At 45.3% G+C, this 24,025-nt stretch overlaps 1 protein-coding gene across 2 annotated transcripts in view; it reads left to right on the top strand.

Moving 5' to 3' along the window:
- Positions 1 to 5,653: 5,653 nt before the first annotated feature.
- The window catches only part of Fbxl2 (F-box and leucine rich repeat protein 2), a 64,012-nt gene continuing 45,640 nt past the window's right edge, over positions 5,654 to 24,025 (top strand). For both annotated transcript variants that reach the window (XM_004662072.2, XM_045136806.1), the window contains exons 1-2: positions 5,654 to 5,714; positions 20,348 to 20,409. In XM_004662072.2, coding sequence (XP_004662129.1) covers positions 5,712 to 5,714; positions 20,348 to 20,409 — 65 coding nt within the window. In that variant the 5' untranslated portion in view covers positions 5,654 to 5,711. The remainder of the gene's footprint in view (positions 5,715 to 20,347; positions 20,410 to 24,025) is intronic.

Consider the following 24,025-nt stretch of genomic DNA (forward strand, 5'->3'; position numbering starts at 1 on the left):
TGACATCACAGGAGCTCGGGTGTGCTGAAGGTGGCGTGGCTGTCGGTGTGATGAACATCTGTGCTTAACCCACAAGCCTGTGAATTCATCCCCTCGCTGGCTTAACTGTGTGGAAGCGCGTGGTATCAGTGTTCACGCCACAATCCAGCTTCTGTTACCTTGAGTTATAGTTGGGCTGACTAAATAAACCACTAGGAAGCAGAGGGGAGAGAAAGAGAAAGAGAGAGAGAGAGAGAGAGAGAGAGGGAGATGAGCATGCCCAGCCACAGACGTGTGTTGCAAGGATGGTATTTTGGGGTTGAATACAGATAGCCTGTTAAGGAAGCTCATCTGTTGTTCTGGAAAGTAGAGGGATAATGGGGGGGGGGCTCTGAAGATTAAAAGAAGAGCTTGCCAGAGCTCAGAGAAGCTTCAGCCATGACTAGAATTTCAGGAAAATAAAAAATTTCTTAGGCTGGAGTGAGAGATGGCTTTGTGGTTAAGGCACTTGGCTGCAAATCCAAAGGACCTAGAATTCGATTCTCCAGGACCCACGTAAGCCAGATACACAAGGTGGTGTACGTATCTGGAGTTCATTTGCAGTGCCTAGAGGCCCTGGTGTGCCCATGCTCTATCTCTCTCAAATAAATAAAATAAAATTGACATAAAAAAACAGAAAAGTTAAAAATTTTTTTTCACTTAGAGAAAGGTTGGTTTGCTTCGTGTGTGTGTGTGTGTGTGTGTGTGTGTGTGTGTGCCACAGCATACATGTGCAGGTCAGAGGACAACCTCAGAGTGTCGGTCCCCACCTTCTGCTCTGTTTGAGACAGGATCTCTCTTGAATTTACCACTGTGAATGGTTTTCCTGGCTCCACCTCCCATTGCCATAGGTGCATGGGAATTAGAGAAGCAAGAGCTCCTTGTGTCTGGCTTACGTGGGTTCTGGGCATACTAACTCCTGTGGGCAGGCTTGTACAGCAAGCACTTTGAACTACTGAACTACTGGGCTATCTCCCGAGATCCCCCCCCTTTCCTATTTGGACCTTTGGGTGATTGAATGAGGCCCACCTTCGTTAGAGAGGGCAGTCTGTTGGGTGAGGTATGCCAATTAAAAACACCTCCTAGCTGGGCGTGGCGGGATATGCTTTTAATCCCAGCACTTGGGAGGCTGAGGTAGGAGGAGTGCAGTGAGTTCAAGGTCACCCTGAGACTACAAAGCAAATTCCAGGTTAGCCTGGGCTAGACTGAAACCCTACCTCAAAAAAAAAAAAAAAAAAAAAAAAAAAAAACAAATAAGAAAACACCTCCACATGGGGCTAGAGAGATGGCTTAGCAGTTAAGGTGCTTGAGAAACCTAAGAACCTAGGTTTGATTCCCCAGAATCCACATAAGCCAGATGCACAAGGTGGCACATGTATCTGAAGTTCGTTTGCAATGGCTGGAGGCCCTGATGTGCCCATTCTCTCTCTCCCTCTCTCTCTCTGTTGTTCTCAAATAAATATTCTCTCTCTCTCTCTCTCTCTGCCTCTTTCTCTGTCACTCTCAAATAAATAAATGAAAATAAACAAAAAAAATTGTCAATGAAAAAAGCTTGAAAATGTTGATATGGAGTCGGGCATGGTGGCACATCTTAGCACTTGGGAGGCAGAGGTAGGAGGACCACTACTTTGAAAAAAAAAAAACAAAAATAAAAAATGTTGATGTCGGGTTGGGAAGTAAAGTAGTTTAGCGGTCCTGCCTGGCATGTGCTTGGCTCAGTCTGTAGCATTGGAACCCTCCTCCCCTGGCAAAAAAAAAGAAAACAAAAACTTACATGTTACTGGAATGGCCAATGCTGTTGTCACTTAGAAGCAATTTCCTCTCAGTAATGGTTTCTTCTTAAAGGTTTTAAAGAAGCTTTTTTAAAGAAACAGAATAGCTGGGAGTGGTGGCGCACACCTTTAATCCCAGCACTCAGGAGTCAGAGGTAGGAGGATCACCATGAGTTAGAGGCCACTCTGAGACTACACAGTGAATTCCAGGTCAGCCTGAGCTACAGTGAGGCCCTACCTCAAAAAACAAAGCAAAACAAACAAACAAACCAAAGATTCTATAGGGAAGGGGGCAAAAGGTATGCATAATTTAAATGGTGTGTTCAAATGTCTCCCTGGTCATTATTGAAGACAAGTCACTGGGGCCTTGTGGTACAAAAGGTGCTTTTGTCTAGGGTGTAGTCGCTTTCAGAAAAAAAAAAAAATTATTTATTTGAGGGAGAGAGAAGAAAGATACATGATAGATAGATAGAAGAGAGAGAGAGAGAGACATGGAAAGTATATGGGCATGCCAGGGCCTACTGCTGCTGCAAACTATAGATACATGCATCACTTAGTGCACCTAGCTTTATGTGGGTACTGGGAGATTGAACCCAGGCTATCAGACTTTGCAAGCAAGAGGGAGGTGCGCACACACGTGTGTGCATGTACATGTATGTGCATGCATGCAGAGGCCAGAGGAAAACCTCCTCCTCAGGTGCCATCTACAGCTTTGTTTTTTTTAAAACACAGGGCCTCTCAGTGGCTTGGAATTCATCTAATTAGTCTAGACTGGTGGTCCAGTAAGTCCCACGGATCCTCCTGTGTCTCCAATGGGACCATAAGCACTCATCTCCACACTTGGCTTTTTTTTTTTTTTTTTTTTTTTTTGGTTTTTTGAGGTGGGGTCTCACTCTAGCCCCAGCTGACCTGGAATTCACGATGTAGTCTTAGGGTGGCCTCAAACTCACAGTGATCCTCCTACCTCTGCCTCCTGAGTGCTGGGATTAAAGGCATGCGCCACCACGCCCAGCACATACTTGGCTTCTTTAAAAAAAATATTTTTTTACTTATTTATTTGAGAGAAAGAGAGACAATGAGTACTGCTGCAAACAAGCTCCAGATGCATGTGGCACTTTGTGCATCTGGCCTTGCATGGGTACTTGGGCATTAAACTTGGGTTGGTAGGCTTTGCAAGCCAGCACCTTTGACTGCTGAGCCAGCCATCTTCCCTGCGCAGGGGGTTTGTACTCAGGTCCTCATGCTTGTAAAGCAGTCACTTTTCTGGCTGAATTATCTCCGCCAGTGTCTTTGTTATAAGGTGCTTATCCATCAGCTCTATCAGTCCCTCAATCCCATGTGACTGCAGGAAGAGCGACATAGAGAAAAGGAGGCAGATGCAAAGCAGAGGCAAGATAGCCAAGCATTTCATTTAACCATCTGTCTGCAGCGCAGATGAAGAGCCTGTGCTTTGAGCAACATCAGTCTGTAAGTTCTGTCTCCTCCTTCCATATTACAGCTTGCTGGCATCATAGTAGCCTGCCATGGCTTTGGGATTTTATTTATTTATTTATTCATTCATTTTCCTGGTTTTTCAAGGTAGGGTCTCACTCTAGCCCAGGCTGACCTGGAATTCACTATGTAGTCTCAGGGTGGCCTCCAAGTCACGATGATCCTCCTACCTCTGCCTCCTGAGTGCTGGGATAAAGACAGAGGTACTAATACAAATGCTTTCTTGAGTTTAAGACTACACATATATTTTAATTTACTTACTTATGTATTTGAGAAAAAGGCAGAGAGAGAAAGAGAGAGAGAGAGAGAGAATGGGGTGCACTAGGGCCTCTAGCCTCTGCTTCCCAAGTGCTGGGATTAAAGGTGTACACCACCACTTCCAGCAACTTTTTTTTTTTTTTTTGATACAGGATCTGATGTAGCCCAGGATGGCTTCAAATTCAACACATAGCTGAGGAGGATCTTGAACTTCTCACCTTGCTGCCTCTACCTCCCAAGTGCTGAGATTACAGATAACAGACACTACACCTGTCTCATGGTGTGCTGGAAATTGAACCCGAGGCTTCATTCATCACAAGGTAACACTCTCCCAAGTGAGCTACAGCTCTAACCTGAGTGTTTCTTCATATTGAGCTAAGGTTTCCTTTTTTTTTTAAATTTTTTATTTATTTTAGAGCGTCAGACACAGAGAGAAAGACAGATAGAGGGAGAGAGAGAGAGAATGGGCACGCCAGGGCTTCCAGCCTCTGCAAACGAACTCCAGACGCGTGCGCCCCCTTGTGCATCTGGCTAACATGGGACCTGGGGAACCGAGCCTCATACCGGGGTCCTTAGGCTTCACAGGCAAGCGCTTAACCGCTAAGCCATCTCTCCAGCCCTAAGGTTTCCTTTAACCATACTAAAAGAACCCAACAAATTACTGTCTGACTTAATAGAGAGTAACATGATGCTATTGAATAAATTACAGGGCTACATGATGCTACTCCATGAATTGGTGTGCAGAGATTATAAATACACTGTTCATGCTGACCTTGAACTCCTGGGTTCAAGAAATCTTGCTTCAGTCTCCCAGGTACTAGGACTACAAGAGCATGCCACTATGCTCCACCTTAAGATAATAATTAAAAATATTTTTGTTAACATTTTGTTTATTTATTTGCAAGCAGAGACAGAGAGCAAGACAGACAGAAAGGAAAGGGAGAGGGAGAGATATTAGATATATACATATCTATCATCTTTATCTATCTATATGGTTAAAGTGAGAGAGAGAGAGAGAGAGAGAGAGAGAGAGAGAATGAGAAGGGGACATTAGGGACTCCTGCAGCTGCAAATGAACGAACTCCAAATGCATGCACCACTTTGAGCATTTGGCTTTATGTGGGTACTGGAGAGTTGAACCCAGGCCCTTCAGGCTTTGCAAGCAAATGCCTTTAACTACTCAGCCATTTCTCCAACCCAGTAATAATTTTTTTTAATACAGGGCTGACCTGAAACTCACTCTGTTGCCCAGGCTGGCCTTGAACTCACTTTAGTCATCCTCCTGAGATTGTAGGTGTGAACCACTACCCCCCCGCTAGATAATTTTTAATCAAAGCCGGTAGATTATAAAATGGTATGCATGTTTTGCCTCCAGTTAAAATTACAGTATATATAAAAATTATACTATACATAAAATTATGCTATATATAAAATTATAGTATGTATAAAAATTATACTATATATTTAATGGAAAGCTTGGAAACGGGTTGGAGTATAAGCAGTGGCTACGTCAGGTGTTGGGTTTTAAGATGGTTTATTCTTTTAAATTCTTGTCATTAGTCATGGATGAGAGCAAAAAAAAAAAAAAAAAAAAAAAAAGATATCCAAATAGGAAAGAAACTAGTAGGACAAAAAAAAAAAAAAAAAAGGAGGGGGGAGGATTTCAGTGGAAGGAGGACAAAAGAAAACGTAATGGGAGATGAACTAATCAAAACACATTATGTACATGTATGAAACTTGTCAATAAAAAAAAAAAAAAGGTAAACACAAAATAAAAAATGGCCTCAACCATCATGCCCTACCTGTGTGATGTGGTTTATTTATTTGTTTGTTTTTCTCCTAGGTAAGGAAAATTCACGAAGGTGTCCCGTGTTGCACCTGTCAGGTGCAGGGCGTCAAGGTGATGCGGCCTGGGTCCGGACCAGATAGACGCAAAGCCAGAGAGGCGAGGCAAGTCCCCCTCCACCCTCGTCCCAGAGCGGCGTGCGGGCGGGAAGTGGGCGGGGCTACGTGTGTGGGGGGGCGTCACGTGCTCTCAGCCAGCCAATGGGCGCCTCGGATCCCACCTTGAGGCCGGGGCGGGGCGGGGCGCCGGGCTGGCGTCACCAGGACAACGGGCGTCGCCGGCGCCGTGTGACTCGGGGCTGTGGGCGCGCTCGCGGCTCTTCGGCCATGGTGAGCGTGTGGGGGGGCCCGGCGTGGGCGGAAGGGAGGGGTCCCAGAGCCCTTGTCCCTCGCGTGTCCGTGGGGTCCCCGTGCGCCGGCCGCTGCGGCGGGAGGCGGGCCGCGGCCTGCGGGGTTGCGAGGTGGCAGGGCTGACCCCCCGGGAGGGTCCGCAGCGCCCGCGGGGTGCGGAAGGGGCCGCGCCTGGGCCACCGCCTCCGGGACGTGCCGGCCGGGGGCCGGGGTGGAGGGGGCTGGTTACGGTGACGCCCGCCCGCCGTGTGGCCCCGAGCCAGCCCGGGAAGCCACCGGGGAGGGTGTGGCTCACGTCTATATTCAGAGCTTACACTATTTTGCAAGGCTGTGTACTTGCACGCTTGCTTTTTGTGCAGTGATGTCAATACCGGAACGTGCGTTTTGTTTCAGGTCCAGCGTGCTGATAGGGGGTTTAGATGGGTGGTGTTGGAAAGATTCCTTCCCCCCTCCCTTTACCCTCTGTATATTTAAGGAAAAAAAAAAAAGATATTTGAGTTGGAAGGCTTTTTGTTTTTCTTCCCGAGTACAGTACCCTCACTAAAGGGGTTTGATGAAGCCATCATTTAGTACGTTGTAAACGTCTTAAAGAAGTCATTAGCTTTGGTCAATAAACTTGGGGGAGGCTGTGGGCATGCCACCTGGCCCCCATTAACTTGGGTTTTTAAACCTCTGTTGGCTTGAATAGGCAAGGTTCATGAAATTGGCAGATGTGGTTTTTCCAAAAGAGAAGAGCTGGGCCCCCTGCTTTGTGACACACCCTAGAAATAGAATACTTGAGGGGCTAGTTAAATAAGGAAATACTTAATTTTAAGATTAAAAAGAAATCATGAGTAATTTGATGGGGATTTGCATCTTATCTGAAGGGTGAGTGAAGGGCTCCCCAGTTGTAGCTGACCTGCTGTTTGGAATGCTGCCTGGCCCTGGTTTTTCTTTTTTCCCCTTTCCCTTCCCTTCCCTTCCCTTCCCTTCTGTTTTTCTTGAGATAAAGACTCTCTTCCTGTAGCCCATGTTGGCCTTGAACTGGCAGTGATCCACCTGCCTCAGCCTACTGAGTGCTGGGATTACAGCCGGCAGCCATGACGCCCAACTCCCCGTTTCTTCTTCATAAGTGGGCAGAGGGTGGGGTAGTGGTTAGAGAAGTGGATGGTCTGCATTTCTCATGACATTGCCCAAGTATGTGGCTTGCTGACATCAGGGAAAGAACACTGACCACAGACAACATTAGTGCCATCTTTATTCTGTGTTTCTTTTTAGTTCTGAGGGGTTGTGTGTGTGTGTGTGTTCAGACAGGGTCTCCCAGTATAATGCAAGCTAGCCTCTAATTTACCAAATCCTCCTGCCTCAACCTCTTTAAGTGTTGGCATCATAGGTGTGCACCAGCACACTTGCCTCAATATCTAACATTTATTGTGTACATTCTATGTGTGAAACATTTTACTGTCTTAAGTGTCTCAAACTATCAAGTGCCCTGGGATAAAGATACCATTTTTCCATTTTACATAAGAAGCCTGAGGCACCCAGAGCAGTGAATGTTCCCAGGTCACCCAGCTGATAACTGAGCAGATGTCAAGAGCAGGCATTTTGTTTGAGAATCTGCTACGGACTCCCTGGGTTATACTGTGTAGTGTATGCATTCCCCTCAACATGCATGCCATGCATCAGATCAGGACATTGGTTTTCTGTGTGTCTGTGTGTGTTTGTGTGTGTGTGTGAGAGAGAGAGAGCAAGTGAGCGTGTGCGTGAGCGAGCAAGCAAGCATGCCTGAACCCTGCTGCTGCAAATTCCAGATGCATGCACCACTTTGTGTGTTTGCCTTTATGTGGTCACTGGGGAATTGAACCCAGGCTGTCAGGCTTTGCAGGCAAGTGCCTTTAACCCCTTTGAGCCATCTCCCCAGCTCAGGAAGATTGTTTTCTCATTTGGACTCAAGAGAGGGTGGGCACACCAAAGCCTCCTGCCTCTACAAATGAACTTCAGACACATGTACCACCTTGTGGGTCTGGCCTTATGTAGGCAATGGGGAATCATACCCAGGCTATCAGCTTTGTAAGCAAGACTCTCCAGTCCCTGGACTTTCAGGTTTTGAGCTGTTATGAATGGTCTCTACTTTGTTGTTCCTGGCTGGAGTATGATGCTGTAGCACAGAGTGCGCATGTCTGTCCTTCTTTCCCCTTTCTTCATATTCCTTTTCTCAAAGTTAAATGAGAGGAATTGGCACACACAGGCGAGTAGACCAGTGCCCACACTCCTGTCTGTCCCAGCATTGAGAGTGCCGCCTGTCACTTCAAAGGATTGGCATCCGCTTTTCATGAATCACAAAGCTGGTGTTTTACATAAAGCCTTTTAACTGTGCAAGGTGAAATCATGTTTTCAAAGGAGCGGGGAAAGAAGAGAAAGAGGGTGACGGATGCTGATCTGATGCGTGTTACAAGTAGACCAGACAAGTGGAGGTTGCCCGAATCCCTGCTCCCACTGCTGCTCATCGTCACTGCTGTGGAGCTGGTGACGCCTTTCACTCATTCTCACATAGCTTTCTTTTTCTCAATGTGCGTGCGTGTGTGTGCGTACGGGCATGCGTGTGCCATAGCGCACATGCGGAAATGTGAGGAAAAGCTTGGGGTGCTTGTTCTCCCCCTCCACCTTACTTGAGACAGGACCTCCCTGGTTTTGCTGCTGTGTGTGCCAGTCCAGCAGGCCCTCCTCCCCTAGCATTAGAGTTACAGACACGTGTGCCAAGTTGAATCCGGCTTTACATGGGTCTGGGGAATCAAAAAAAGGTCAGCAGGTGCCTTTAGCTTCTGAGCCACCTCCATAGCCCCAGTAGCTTTCTTTTATTTTTCTAAATATTTATTTGTTTGTTTGTTTATTTGACAGAGAAAGAGAGAGAATGGGTGCGCCAGGGCCTCCAGCCATTGCAGATGAATTCCAGATGCATGTGCCCCCTTGTGCAGCTGGCCAGCATGGGTCTTGGGGAATCGAACCCGGGTCCTTTGGCTTTGCAGGCAAACGCCTTAACCGCTAAGCTGTCCCTCCAGTACCCCAGTAGCTTTCTTTTTTTCTTTTTCCTTTTGTTGAAAATCAGCTGGTCTCTTTTTTTTGTTTAATTTTTAAAATTTATTTTGAGAGCAACAGACAGAAAGGGAGGGGGGAGGGAGAGGGGGGAGGGGGGGGAGGGAGAATAGGCGTGCCAGGGCTTCCAGCCACTGCAAATGAACTCCAGACGCGTGCGCCCCCTTGCGCATCTGGCTAACGTGGGTCCTGGGGAATCAAGCCTCGAGCCAGGGTCCTCAGGCTTCACAGGCAAGCGCTTAACTGCTAGGCCATCTCTCCAGCCCCCCCCCCCCCCCCAGTAGCTTTCTTAATAGAGCCCGAATTCTGGGTTGATAGAATTTCTGTCCTCCTACCATTCCTGTGAGGTTGTTTCTATACCTATTTAGTAGACCTTGGTTGGGTAAATACTTTACCTGGTGGCATGGTTGGTGAGTGGCCAAGCAAGGTTTAAACTTATCTGGTCATTCTCCAAAGCCTAGGATCCTAATCACTCCACCAAAGCCAAGACATCAAAGAAGAAGAGGGAGGAGGGGTTTAGTGGAAGGGGTGTGGGAAGGAAGAAAAGGTAACAGGTAGGCATGATGATCAAAATACATTCTAGACATGTATGAATAACTGCCAGTGGAAAGGAGCTTTTTGTTTTTTAAGAATCTCAATGTCTTATCAGCAGAATCAGTGGCTTTTTTATATTTTAATGACAAACTACTACTGTTATCTAATGATATCTTGCTTTTCCCCTTTCAACCAGAGCTCAGATCCCAAAGGCCAAGAAGGCCATCAGTGGGGTCACACTGCGGGCTCACACTTCACTTCGCTGCCAGCCCATTCCACTCTGAACCTCCCCCTCCCCCCTTAGGGCAGCTCAGTCCTCCCACGGCTCTGGCATCAATGGGATGGCTGTGACGGGGAGGAGGTGTGGGAAGTGTAGGGAAACCCTTGTTTTTGTGGAGTCAGAATGAAGGCTGAAACCCAGGCTCCCCAGTTCTCCATGTTGCCCCGACTCCTGTGCCTTCCCACTGGCTTTTCTATTCTTTGGCTTTCTGTCCAACTAACTTTCTAATGTATGCATCAGGTAGTGTTGTAGGCAGGAAGTGAGCACACAGAAACAGCAGATAAAGTGGTGGATACCTTCAGTGCTGGCACGAAGTACCTGGCCTAAGGCAGCCGATGAGAGTAGTGTTTATTTTGGCTTCTAGACTCAAGGAGAAGCTCTGCGCTGGCATGAGCCTCCACCCCCACTGAGGTGGGAAACTGCAGCTGCAGAGGGAGCCAGCTGACCCTGGCCGACTGAGGGTTAATTAGCCGCTACCTCCCAAACGAAGGAACCAAGCATTCAGACAGAGCCCAGGAGTTTTTGAGGGACACCCACTTCAGGCGGAGAAAAGCTCATCTGGGAGGAGAGCGGGAATTCCAAGGCACACTGGAGAGTGGATGGCAGAGGGTTCCTTGTGTAGATTTTCCTTTTTAAATTTTGTTGTTGTTTTTCTTTTTTTTCTTCCTTCCTTTTTTGAGTTTTTGTTTGCTTGTTTTTGTTTTATGTGGTAGGATCTCACTCTACCTCAGGCTGACCTGGGATTCATTATGTAGTGTCATGGTGGCCTTGAACTCTTGGTGATCCTCCTACCTCTCTGCTTTCCAAGTGCTGGGATTAAAGGTGTGCGCCACCACATCTGACCATTGTTGTTTTTGAGGAAGAGTCTCACTCTAGCTCAGACTGGCCTGGAACTCACTCTGGAGTCCTAAGCTGCCTTTGAACTCACAGCGATCCTCCTACCTCAGCCTCTGGAGTGTTGGGATTAAAGGCATGTGCCACCATGTAATATTTTTAATTCATTTTTCCATTTCTGACATTTCATACATGTATATTAAGTATTTTGATTTTATCTCCCCCAATTACTCTCTCCTCTCATTTACACCCTTCTTCCTCATTAATCCCTATATTTAATGTCTTTTTTTCACCCATTGAAATAAGTTAGGGCTGTTTGTGTGATTAGTTTTTTTAAATTTTCTATTTTTTTCATCTCTGAGGATCTGCTTTCAGTGTGGAATTGAAAGGAGGCCAGGTGTGGTGAAGTTCGAGGCCAGCCTGAGACTACATAGTGAATTCCAGGTCAGCCTGGGCTAGAGTGAGACCCTACCTCAAAAAACAAACATACAAGAAAAGGAAAGTTAATTTTGGCTCAGGACTCTAGACAGATGGATGGATGGAGAAGGGAGGGAGGGAGCCGGGGAACCCCCAGAGTTCCACATTCTCCTTTCAGGGTGTTCCACTAAGGAGCTCGCTGAAGACCTGCACCTCTCACGCGTCTAGTAGCAGTCCCCTAAGAGCAGGCCTTTCACACATGGACCTTTGAGGGACATGCTGCATTCAAGTGACAGCCAACACAGCGGGGTCACTCTTAAAGAGACATCCTAGAACACTTCAGAGCAGCGAGTGCTGGCCTCTGGGCTCCTCTGGACCTGCCACCGACAGGCTTTGACATGAGCTCACCCACTGCTCTGCTGCGTGGGGCTGAGTCACAACACAGGCGTCAAATCTGCCATGTGCTGAGCACTTTTCATGTGGCAAGACGAGCTATGTTGTGCATATGCCACAGTTAACTCACAGTCACCCTCCTGAAAAGTTTGTGCTCCCCATTTTGTGTGTGTGTGTGTTTTAAAAAAATTTATTATTGGTCACTGAATTTTAGCATCAACATAATGGTTTCTAAGAGTTTGATGGATTATAAACATATGTCATACTACCAAAATAAAGTATTTCTTTTTTCTTTCTTTCTTTCTTTCTTTCTTTTTTTTTTGAGGCAGGGTCTCACTGAACCCCAGGCTGACTTGGAATTCACTCTGTAGCCCAGACTGGCCTGGAACTCACAGCAATTCCCTTACCTCAGCTTGTAAGTGAAGGGATTAAAGGAGTGTACCATCACTCTAGGCTCAAAATACTTCATGTTTAAATTTAATTGTATGAAACTGTTTTCTTTTCCTTTGAGATGGGATCTCATGCTGTAGCCTGGAATGTCTGGAACTCACTGTGTAACCCAGGCTCTGCTTGAACTCATGGCTATCCACCTGCCTCAGTCCCTATAGTGATGAGGTTATAGGCATGAGTTACCACAGCTCAGCTGAAATCCTCATTTATGTAGATAGAAAAATGGTTATATATTGTCAGCCAGATGTGGTGGCGCACACCTTTAATCCCAGCACTCCGGAGGCAGAGATAGGAGGATCGCCATGAGTTCAAGGCCACCCTGAGACTCCATCGTGAATTCCAGGTCAGCCTGGGCTAGAGTGAGACCCTACCTCAAAACAACAACAACAACAACAACAAAAAGGTTACATATTGCCTATGTGATAGGATTAAACCACACACACACATACACATATGTATTTGTATTTGTTTTTTTGAGGTAGGGTCTCACTCTAGCCCAGGCTGACCTGGACCTCAGTATGTAGTCTTAGGTTGGCGTCAAACTCATAGTGATCCTGTGACCGCTGTTGTCCAAGTGTCAGAATTGAAAGTATGTGCCACCATGCCCGGATTTTTATATATATATATATATATATATATATATATATGTATATAATAAAGAACAAACATAGGAAGATCTAAGATGATGGGCAACAGGCAGGCATTGTTGGCTGGAATGTCCAGGAAATAAACTGGGGAAGTTGAATAGTAGCTAACAGAAGAAGTGCATAATGCTTGAATATCAGTAGTTTTTTTTTAAACTTTCTTTCTTCCTTCCTTCCTTTCCTTCTTTCTTTCTTTCCCTCTCTCTTTCTCTCTCTCTGTCTTTCTTTCTTTCTTAGGAAGTGAGAAAGAGGCAGAGAGAGAGAGAAAGAATGGATGCACCAGGGCCTCTAGCCACTGCAAACAAACTCAGATGCATGTGCCACCTTGTGCATCTGGCTTATGTGGGTCCTGAGGAATAGAACCTGGGTTCTTAGGCTTTTTGTGATAAAAACAGGCCAAAGCAATTCAAGACCAGAACGCCAGTTTGTGGTCCCCATTTTTGCACAAGAAACTGGCACTGGCAAGTTTACATGGCGTCCCCAAGGTACCAGCTCAGGAGACTCATAGGGCTTCTTGCTTCTCCTCCCTGGGAGTCTACATGTGAGTTATGGGCGGTGGGTGTTCAACCTGGGACTTCTTAGTGAGATAGCTGCTTGTACGCCACCTGGGGGGCCTTCCTGGTGATGTAGCTGCCTGTGAGTTACCCTGCTCCTGTAAGTCACCCGGTAGGCTCACTGTTCAGCAGACTGGACTTGGATGGGCCCTTTCCTGTGGTCCTCAGAGCCCTCTATCTGAGGTCAATGGCCATTTCTTCACCCAGGAAGGAGTGACATGACAGTTACATGTTCATTAAATGAGATTGTCCTTATAAGCTGCCTGGTTACACCAATCACTGAAGCAGGGATGCCTTTTGCTGGCGATCCTGGCCCTGAGGCCTTCGCATTGTGGCTGGAGCACCCCTGCTTCAGAGAGCAGAGCCCTCCAGGATGAGCTGTTCTGTTGTTAGGAAGATTTTTTCTGGGGTTCAACTGAAACTCTGAAACTTTTAATTTACTGTTCTTTATAAGAGGAATTAAGCCCATCCTACTGACTGCTATTGGGATAATGAAGGTTTTCATGCTATCATTTACTTACACCCCAAAACCACATGGAGACTTCAGTTTTGAGTGCTTAGATAAAACAGTAAGGAAACAGGGGACTTGAATAGTACTGTATACCAGTAGATGTGACATCTCCAAAGCCTCCACCTCACCGTAGCAGAGCACACGCCCTTGTCAAGTGCGCATGGACATTCTCCAAGAGGCCATAAGACAAATCTTAACAAAATAAAAAAGGTTGAGGGCTGGAGAGATGGCTTAGTGGTTAAGCGCTTGCCTGTGAAGCCTAAGGACCCTGGTTCGAGGCTCAGTTCCCCAGGTCCCACGTTAGCCAGATGCACAAGGGGGCGCACGCGTCTGGAGTTCGTTTGCAGAGGCTGGAAGCCCTGGCGCGCCCATTCTCTCTCTCTCCCTCTATCTGTCTTTCTCTCTGTCTGTCACTGTCAAATAAATAAATAAAAAATGAACAAAATGTAACTTTAGGGTGGTGGGCTGTCTTTAAAAAAAAAAAGGTTGAAAATATAGACTCCCCTCTGACTATGGTAAAATGTCAATAACAGAAGGAATGCTGGCTGCACGTGGTGGCACATGCCTTTAATCTCAGCACTTGGGAGGCAGAGGTAGGAGGATCACTGTGAGTTCTAGGCCAGCCAGAGACTACATAGTGAATTCCAGGTCAGCCTGGGTTACAGCGAGACCTCGAAAAGGGTTGGAGAGATGGTTTAGCAGGTAAAGCACTTGCTTGCAAAGTCTAACAACCTGGTTTTGGTTCCCCAGTACCCATGTAAAACCAGATGCACAAAGTGGCATGTGCATCTGGAGTTCATTTGCAGTGGCTAGAGTCCCTGGCACACCCATTTTCTCTGTCTCTCTTCTCTCTATCTCTCTCTGATTATTTTTAAAAAATCACTATGTGGGGCTGGAAAGATGGCTTAGCAGTTAAGGCACATGCCTGCGAAGCCTAAGGACTCAGGTTCAATTCTCCAGGTCCCATAGTGTCACATGTGTCTGGAGTTGTTTGCAGTGGCTAGAAGCCCTGTGTTCCTTAAACAACATACCCTTAAGCAATCATTGGCTGAAAAAGAAATGCAGGATATTAAAAACACTTTTAGGGCTGGAGAGATGGCTTAGCGGTTAAGCGCTTGCCTGTGAAGCCTAAGGACCCCGGCTCGAGGCTCGGTTTTCCAGGTCCCACGTTAGCCAGATGCACAAGGGGGCGCACGCGTCTGGAGTTTGTTTGCAGAGGCTGGAAGCCCTGGCGCGCCCATTCTCTCTCTCCCTCTATCTGTCTTTCTCTCTATGTCTGTCGCTCTCAAATAAATAAATAAAAAATTAAAAAAAAAAAAAAAACACTTTTAAAGCCAGGCATGGTGGTGCACGCCTTTAATCCCAACACTTGGGAGGCAGAAGTAGGAGGATTGCTGTGAGTTTGAGGCCACCCTGAGACTCCATAGTGAATTCCAGGTCAGCCTGGGCTAGAGTGAGACTCTACCTCAAAAAACCAAAAAAAATAAATAAATAAATAAATAAAAATAAAAACACTTTTAGCTGAATGAAAATAAAAACACTTTTAGCTGAATGAAAATAAAAACATAACATATCCAAATTTATGAGTTGCTGTAAAAATAATGTTCTGAGAGAAATTTATAGTTGTGAATGCCTAATCAAAAATGAACGGGTTGTCTTAGTCGTAAGAGCACTTGCTGCTTCGGCATGAGGGACCTCCAAGAACCCATGTGACAAGCACATAACAACATGTGTGTAACCCTGGCCGCAGTGGCGTGACTTGAGAATTGCTGGAGCTCACTAATGGACAGCTCTGTGTTGAGGGAGAGACTATCTCAAGGAACATAGGCAGATTTGTTACAAGAGCAGGAACCTGATCATCTCCTCTGGCCTCTACATGTCCACGTGTGGGTCACATGAGCATCTCTGGCCTCTGCATGCCCACATATGGGTCACATCATCATCTCCGGCTGCTGCATGTCTACATATGGGTCACATGGCCCATCGTACACATGGACATAACACCACACATGCAAAAAGAAAAGAAAGAGGGCTGGAGAGATGGCTTAGTGGGAAAGCTTTTTGCCTGCGAAACCTAAGAACCCAGGTTTGATTCCCCAGTACCCATGTAAGCCAGATGCACAAGGTGTCACATGTGTCTGGAATTTGTTTGCAGTGGCTGGAGGCCCTGATGTGCTCATTCTCTTTAACTCTCTATCTGCCTCTCTCTCTCAAATAAAAAAATAAAATATTTTTAAAAAAAGAAAAAGAAAGAAAAGAGCTGAGGGTGGTGCCTTGTGCTTGTAATGCCAGCATTTGGGAGGTTGAGCCAGGGGGATTGCCACAAGTTCATGGGTAGTCAAGGCTACAGAGTGAGATCCTGTCTCAAAGAAAAACAACAAAAAGATTTCAAGTAAGTCACTTTGTGCCTTAATAAACTACAAAAAGATTAATGAGCTTAACTAAGCAGTTTCTACAGGAACTGTTGGAATATAGTAGATGCTTATTAAGCAATCTCCCGCCACACTGCCTCACACTACTGCCTTGAAAATAAATGTAGTACTGTTCATAAAACTTTTTCACAATTTAAGCTACATGTGCACGTGTATTAGTGTAGATGTTTGGAGGTCAAAGTACAACTGTAGGATGTCTGTGCTCCACCTTCTTTGAGACAAGGTTTCTTGCTGCTGCAAACGAATTGTCAGACTGCAGAGGAACCAGACCATATGCTTCAGGGTCTCTTGGCTCCACTGTCCACTGTCTTGGGTGCATTGGGATCACAGATGCATGTGCCGCTTTGTATATGGTTTGAAGTGGGTGTGGGGAGTTGAAGTTGGGGAGTTAAAGCTGCCAGGCTTTAAGGGCCGAGGCATCTCCCCAGCCCTACTATTTTCACTTTTTTTATTATTATTAGTTTTGTACTCAGTGAATACAGTCAATTTGGTACCATTGTTAGGCTCATCCATGTCCTTCTCCTGGCCCCCTCCTTGTTGAAGTATATGGGTCATGCATTGTGGAGTTAGCCCACAGTTATGGGTGGGATAAATGTCTCTGCATATCATGACCCAACATGTGGCTCTGACATTCTTTCCACCCCCTCTTCCACAAAATTTCCCTGAGCCATGTTGGGTTCATTTTTGGTTTGCTTCAGTGATGAGGTGTTGGGGGCCTCTGGGTCTCTGGATCTCTGATTTGGTAGGAGTTGATTTTTCTCTGTGTTGCTCTCTTTCACCCTTGTGCTGGTACCCGGTTCACCAAGAAAACAGCACCCTTGCTTGTTTCGCCAATTGTTCTTAGTTTCAGCCAGGGCCCTTTTGAGGTATGATGGGGTGGCTCTCTCCTTAGGATCTACATCTATCTGAAAAAGAGAAGCAGATTCTCCAACAGAGATTAAGTTAGTACCAGGCAAATGAGATAACCCTTACTTTTTTATAGAGAATTTAATAGGTGTAGGCCCTTTTGTAGCCCACGATTGAAGGTAGCTTGTTAATGGAGAGCGCCCTTATGTTTGGATATGTTTCAGATTTGTTTCCAAGATCCAGCTATGGGTACCGTACCACTGAGGGGATTAGTTAGCCGAATCAAGAGCAGTTGGTTTCCCACTATGGCTGTGCACCACTATTGCACTTGTGTGAGCATCATGACAGGTTATTTGCTGCTAAGTAGGTTAGACCATGAGTTGCTTGGACAGATATTGGTCATTTTCCCCTAGTTGCCCATGTAATGGGTACTATTTTCACTTTTATGGGCTGCTCTGATGAACTGTGTATTCTGTTTCCTTTTTTGAGATAGGGTCTCTAGACCCTGCTGACCTGGAATTCACTATGTAGTCTCAGGTTGGTCTTGAATTCACAGTGATCCTCATACCTCAGTCTCCCCAGTGCAGGGATTAAAGGTATGCACCACCATACCTGGCGCCTATCTTTTATTTATTTATTTATTCATTCATTTACTTGAGAGAGAGCATGTGTATGTGTGTGAGAGAGAAGAGAGAATGGGCACCAGGGCCTCCAGCCACTTGAACTGCAGATGTGTGCGCTGCCTTGTGCGTCTTTACATGTGTGCTTTGCATGGATACTGGTCCTTAGGCTTTGTAGACAAACGCCTTAACCACTGGGCCATCTCTTCAGCCCTGAAATACATATTTTTTAAGAAATCCTTTTATGACTGACTAGTATACCATTGTGTGACTGTATGTATTTTCTTTACTCACTCATCGATGGATGGACGTTTAAATTATTTCCAGGTTTTGGCTTTTATGCTGTGATGACACTCATGGATACATTGTGGTATGTGGAGATAATGTCTTCCCTTCTCTTGAGTGTTGACTTACAAGAGGATTGCTGAGTCACATGGCAACTCAGAAGGTTTCTGTTCTCTGCATGCTTGCCTTTCTTAGTATCTAGCTGTCTGAGGGGATAGTATGAAGTCTCTTCTTGTTGGTATTTTTATATTTTATTTATTGGAGAGAGAGAGAGAGGGAGAGGGAGGAGGAGGCAGATAGAAAAGTGATAGAATGGGTACACCAGGGCCTCCAGCCACTGCAGACGAACTCCAGATGCATGTGTTACCTTGTGCATCTGTCTTATGTGGGTACTGGGGAATTGAACCTGGGTTCTTAGGCTTCATAGGCAAAAGCCTCAACTGTTGAGCCAACTTTCCAGCCCAGTATTTTCTATTATTGGGTCAGTTTTCTTCCCTCCCTCCTTTTTTTTTTTTTTTTTTTTTTGAGATAGGGTCTTACTCTAGCCCATGCAGATCTTGTGCACTCTGTAGCACAAGCTGGCCTTAAATTTGTGGTAATCTTCTTGCCTCAGCTTTCTGAGTGCTGGGATTATAAGCATGAGTATCCACACCAAGCAAAATAAATTTTCAAGATGGAAATGTAGTCCTTTTCTCAAACCCATCTATAAGTATTTTATTCCCTTTGAGCTATTATAAGTGTGATTGTTTCCTGAAATTAATTTCTAGGTTTTCCATTACCAATGTAAAGTATTTCTTTTTTTAAACTATTTTTATTTTTTATTTATTTGACAGGGAGAGAGAATGGCACGCCAGGGCCTCTAGCCACTGCAAACAAACTCCAGATGCACGCACCCCCTTGTACATCTGGCTAACGTGGGTCCTGGGGAATCAAACTGAGGTCCTTTGGCTTTGCAGGCAAATGCCTTAACCGTTAAGCCACCCTCCAGCCCAAGTATTTCTTTTTTATTTTTTTAATAAATGTATTTAGAGACTATATCCTGTAACTTTGCTGAACTCTTTGAGAGTTGTAATTTATTTTTTTATTTTATTTTATTTTTTTGGTTTTTTGAGGTAGGGTCTCACCCTAGCCCAGGCTGACCTGGAATTCACTATGAAGTCTCAGGGTGGTCTCAAACTCACAGAGATACTCCTATTTCTGCCTCCCAAGTGCTGGGATTAAAGACGTGTGCCACCATGGTGGGCAAGGGTTGTAATTGATTTTTTGTGGATTTCAAGCATGTTCCATATACAAGATCATGTCATCTGTGAGTTAATCTTGTTTACTACTTCTTTTCCAATATGAATGCCTTGTATCTCTTTATTTGTGTAATTGTCTTGTCAGGAGCTTCCAATACAATGTAGTACAAGATGGTCCTGTGTGGCCATTTTTACGAAAGGGTGACAGGACATAAAATGCTTTCTGTTCTCAGTAATGCAACCTGCTGGCTTCATGAAATTAGCATCACTTTTTTTTTTTTTTCCCAAGGTAGGGTCTCACTGTAGCCCAGGCTGACCTGGAATTCACTCTGTATTTTCAGGGTGGCCTCAAACTCACAGCGATCCTCCTACCTCTGCCTACTAAGTGCTGTGATTAAAGGCGTATACCACCACGCCTGGCTAGCATCACTTTTTCTATAGGATGGTGGCTGGTACTGCTTCCATCTAGGATTAAAAACCTGTAACTCAGCTGGGTGTGGTGGCGCACGCCTTTAATCCCAGCACTCTAGAGGCAGAGGTAGGAGGATCGCAGTGAGTTCAAGGCCACCCTGAGACTACATAGTGAATTCCAGGTCAGCCTGTGCTAGAGTGAGAACCTACCTCGAAAATCAAAAAAAAAAAAAAACAAACAAAAACAACAACAACAAAAAAAAAAACAAACATGTAACTCAGGGCTAGAGAGATGGCTTAGTGGTTAAGGTACTTGCCTATGAAGCCTGAGGACCTAGGTTCAATACCCCAGGACCCACATAAGCCAGATGCACATGGTGGCATATGAATCTGGAGTTTGTTTACAGTGGCAGGAGGCTCTGGCACGCCCATTCTTTGTCTCTATCTGCCTCTTTCTCTCTCAAATAAATAAATAAAAACAGGGCTAGAGAGATGGCTTAGAGGTTAAGGTACATGCCTATGAAACCTAAGGACCCAGGTTCGATTCTCCAGGTCCCATGTAAGGAAGATGCACGTGTTGGTGGCACATGGGTCTGGAGTTTGTTTGCAGTGGCTGGAGGCCTTGGCATACCCATTTTCCCTCTCTCTCTCTCTCCCTCTCTCTCTCTCTCTCTCTCTCTCTCTCTCTCTCTCTCTCTGTCTCTAATAAATTAGTAAATCTTTAAAAAATAAATAAAACACATGTAGCTCTTTGTTTGCATGGATTGAAAGTAGTTTTACGGGCTGGAGAGATGGCTTAGCGGTTAAGCGCTTGCTTGTGAAGCCTAAGGACCCCAGTTCGAGGCTCGGTTCCCCAGGTCCCATGTTAGCCAGATGCACAAGGGGGCACACACGTCTGGAGTTCGTTTGCAGAGGCTGGAAGCCCTGGCATGCCCATTCTCTCTCTCTCTCTCTCTCTCTCTCTCTCTCTCTCTCTCTCTCTCTCTCTCTCTGTCTGTCTCGCTGTGTCTGTTGCTCTCATATAAATAAATAAAAATAAAAAATTAAAAAAAAATAAAGAAAGTAGTTTTACAATGTGTCTTTTCTTTCAGGTTTTCTCAAATAATGATGAAGGCCTTATTAACAAAAAGTTGCCCAAAGAACTTCTCTTGAGGTAAGTATAAAGTTCAGCTAGAGTCCAGTTCTGGGCCAGTTGTCAGGTTCCAGGTCTGTCTGCATTCCCTCTGCAGACCCTAGATAGAGAGAGACAGGCCAGCCTCACTGCCCTTCTGTTCTTGTTTTATAGAACGCTGTTCAGCCTGTTGTTAAGTTTTACGTAGTCTAATCCAGAATATACTAAGTATTTATACAGCATGGGTCTAGATTCTTTTTGTAATGTGGTAAGTATTGTAATACTTTTCAGCAGGTGCCTGTGTTGGGTAGATATCAGAGTAGATGTCAGAATGTAGTTAGTAAGGCTGGAGAGATGGCTTAGCAGTTAAGGTGCTTATTTGTGAGGCCTAAGGATCCAGGTTCGATTCCCCAGTACTCATGTAAGCCAGATACACAAGATGACACATGTAACTGGAGTGAGTTTGCAGTGGCTGGAGGCCCTAGTGTGTCCATTCTGTCTCTGTCTGCCTGTTTCTCTCTCAGATCATCAGTAGTTGATGAGATGAGAAAATGCTTGAAGAATGAGTGGGTGGGAACGAGGGCGGGGAGCAAGGAGCACGGCGATGCAGTGTGGAAGAGATGCCAGTCTTCTAGAGGAATCTGAAAGATAGGTGACAGCTTTGCTCCTTAGCTGAGAGAAAAGTGTAAAGTCTATTACTGAGCTCTTACTACTCAGTTAAAAAAAATCAAAACAAAACAAAAAATATTGAGACAGTATTGGATAAGAGAATATTCTCTGTTGTTTTGACCGTTTTTTTATTTTTCATTTTAAAAAATTTTTTTGTTTATTTTGACTTATTTATTTGAGAGCAGTAGACAGAGAGAGAGGCAGAGAGAGAGAGAGAATGAGCATGCCAGGGCTTCCAGCCACTGCAAACGAACTCTAGATGCATGTGTCCCCTTGTGCATGATCCTGGAGAATCAAGCATTGAACCAGGGTCCTTAGGTTTCACAGGCAAGCACTTAACCGTTAAGCCATCTCTCCAGCCCCCGCTTGACCTTTTTTTTTTAAATATTTATTCATTTGAGAGAGAAAGAGGCAGATAGAATGGGTGTGCCATGGCCTCTAGCCACTGCAAATGAACTCCGGATGCATATGCCATCTTTTGCATCTGGCTTACATGGGTACTGGGGAATCGAACCTGGGTCCTTAGGCTTTATAGGCAAACACCTTAACTGCTATGCCATCTCTCTAGCCCATGTTTTGACCTTCTTATTTGTTTCTTTTTCTAGTTTTTAAAAATTTTTTTGAGGGGGTGGTAGAGAGAATGGGTACGCTAGGGTCTCCAGCCACTGCAAATGAACTGCAGATACATGTGCCCCTTTGTGCATCTGGCTAATGTGGGTCCCAGGAAATTGAACTGGATCCTTTGGCTTTGCAGGCAAATGCCTTAACCACCAAGCCATCCCTGCAGGCCTTATTTGTTTGTTTTGAGGCAGGGTTTTATTCTAGCTCAAGCTGACTTGGAATACTCTGTAGCCCAGGCTGGCCTTGAACTCACTGTGATCCTCTTATTTCAGCCTCCCCAGTGCTAGGACTAAAGGCATATACCAACAGGCCTGGCTGCATTTGACCTTTCTAACTTAAGATAGCTCTGATAAAGGGTGTATGTTTATCTCACAACGCTGAAGGTCTGAGTCAAGAGCAATGAGCTCGTGGGATCAGGGTGGCTGAGTTTAGGCTGGACTGTCCCGGTACAACCACAGGGAAAGTGATCCACTTATGGGTGGCATCCTCTTGCCTTGGGGCTTCTGTCCCCAGTGTGAACACTTGTCTAGCACAGACCTCGTACTGCTTTGTGAATATGTCACTCAAACTCAGGGGAATGGCCAGCTTCTGGCAGCCAGCACATTAGTCATCCAACTCCAGGCCATGATTCAACTCCTCCTCCTGAGTACTGTTGCTGTTTGTGACCTAAGGCTACTAACTTAATATTTTTTCTTTCTGGTAAGGTTAGTGTTTATAGTAAGCCATAGAACATTTTGTCTGTTGCTTTCAAAAATAGTAGACATAAGGGATTATATCACTTTCTGTGGTCGTGTGATTTCTGAACCACAGTCTTAGAAATGAGCTCTTTTGGTTGTTTCAGCAGAGCCTCCGGCTGCTGCTCGGGCAGCCGGCCCACAGGCCGTGTCCTCTGGCCTCAGCCCTAACAGTGTGGCCGAGCATCACAGGCATCACGTAGCATGCTGAAATGTTTTGGTCATGACAACAGTTGATCAGGAGATGAGAAAATGCTTGAAGAATGAGTGGGTGGGAACGAGGGCGGGGAGCAAGGAGCACAGCGATGCAGTGTGGAAGAGATGCCAGTCTTCTAGAGGAATCTGAAAGATAGGTGACAGCTTTGCTCCTTAGCTGAGAGAAGACTATAAGGACTATTAGCTGATAGCCAAGAGAATCCTTTCTTCTGCTTCCCAGAGACCTTAGAGTGGAAGGCGACTGTGAAGAATGAGCAGTAGAACAGTCTGGCTTCTGACTGTCTGTGAAGCAGCTGGTGGCCTTGGGCAGTCAGCCTGCTGACTGACTTCAGCCCGACAGTGCGGCCAAGCACAGCCTTTGTTAATGTAAACTCTACTGTTTTCCTTGTGTGCATCCACTTAGTGTTGTCTCCTTTATGAGAATTGTGGACATTAAAAGTAATAAATTCTTTTAAAATATTTTTTTTGGGGGGGGGGCTGAAGAGATGGCTTAGCGGTTAAGTGCTTGCCTATGGAGCCAAAGGATCCCGGTTCAAGGCTCGATTCCCCAGTACTCATGTTAGCCAGAAGCACAAGGGGGTGCATGCATCTGGAGGTCATTTGCAGTGGCTGGAGGCACTGATGCACCCATTCTCTTTGTGTGTGTGTGTCTCTCTCTCTCCCCCTCTCTCTCCCTCCCTCTTTTTCTCTCTGTCGCTCTCAAAAAATAAAAAATAAAATTTTAAAAAATTTGTTTTTTATTTATTTATGAGAGAAAGAGAGAGGGAGGGAGAGAATGAGAGTGCCTGGGCCTCTAGCTACTGCATACAAACTCTAAGATGTGTGTGCCACTATGTGCATCTAGCTTACTGTGGGTACTGGGGAATCAAACCTAAGTCCTTAGGCTTTGCAGGCAAGCCCCTTAATCATTAAGCCATCTCTGTAGCCTGAGAATTCATTTCTTTTTGTAAGTTATATTTTTAAAATATTTATATTTATTTATTTCATAGAACGAGAGAGAAAGAGGCAAATAGAGAATGGGTGCTCAGGGCCTCCAGCCACTGCAAACAAACTCTAGATGCATGTGCCCCGTTGGGCATCTTGCTTACTTGGGTTCTAGGGAGTTGAACCTGGGTGCGCCCATTCATTCCCTCCCCCCTCAAATAAATAAAAATAACGTATTTTTAAAAGAATGCTTAATGTCATTAATTCATATGTTCCTTGTTTCTATCTTGTTTTCGTTTGTTGCTGGTTAAATGTTTACAATTGTGTGTGTGTGTGTGTGTGTGTGTGTGTGTGTACACCCAGCCTGCACTTGTAAAGATAAGTGACTACCTTGTGTTCTCATCTGAGTCAGCAAACAGCTTGTCATTTTGCTCTTGCTGGGGAGTCATTACATACTGCTTGTGACAGTGGGGTATTTGTAATAATCTGTATTA

This window comes from Jaculus jaculus, chromosome 17 (genome assembly GCF_020740685.1).
Source record: "Jaculus jaculus isolate mJacJac1 chromosome 17, mJacJac1.mat.Y.cur, whole genome shotgun sequence".
NCBI lineage: Eukaryota > Metazoa > Chordata > Mammalia > Rodentia > Dipodidae > Jaculus > Jaculus jaculus.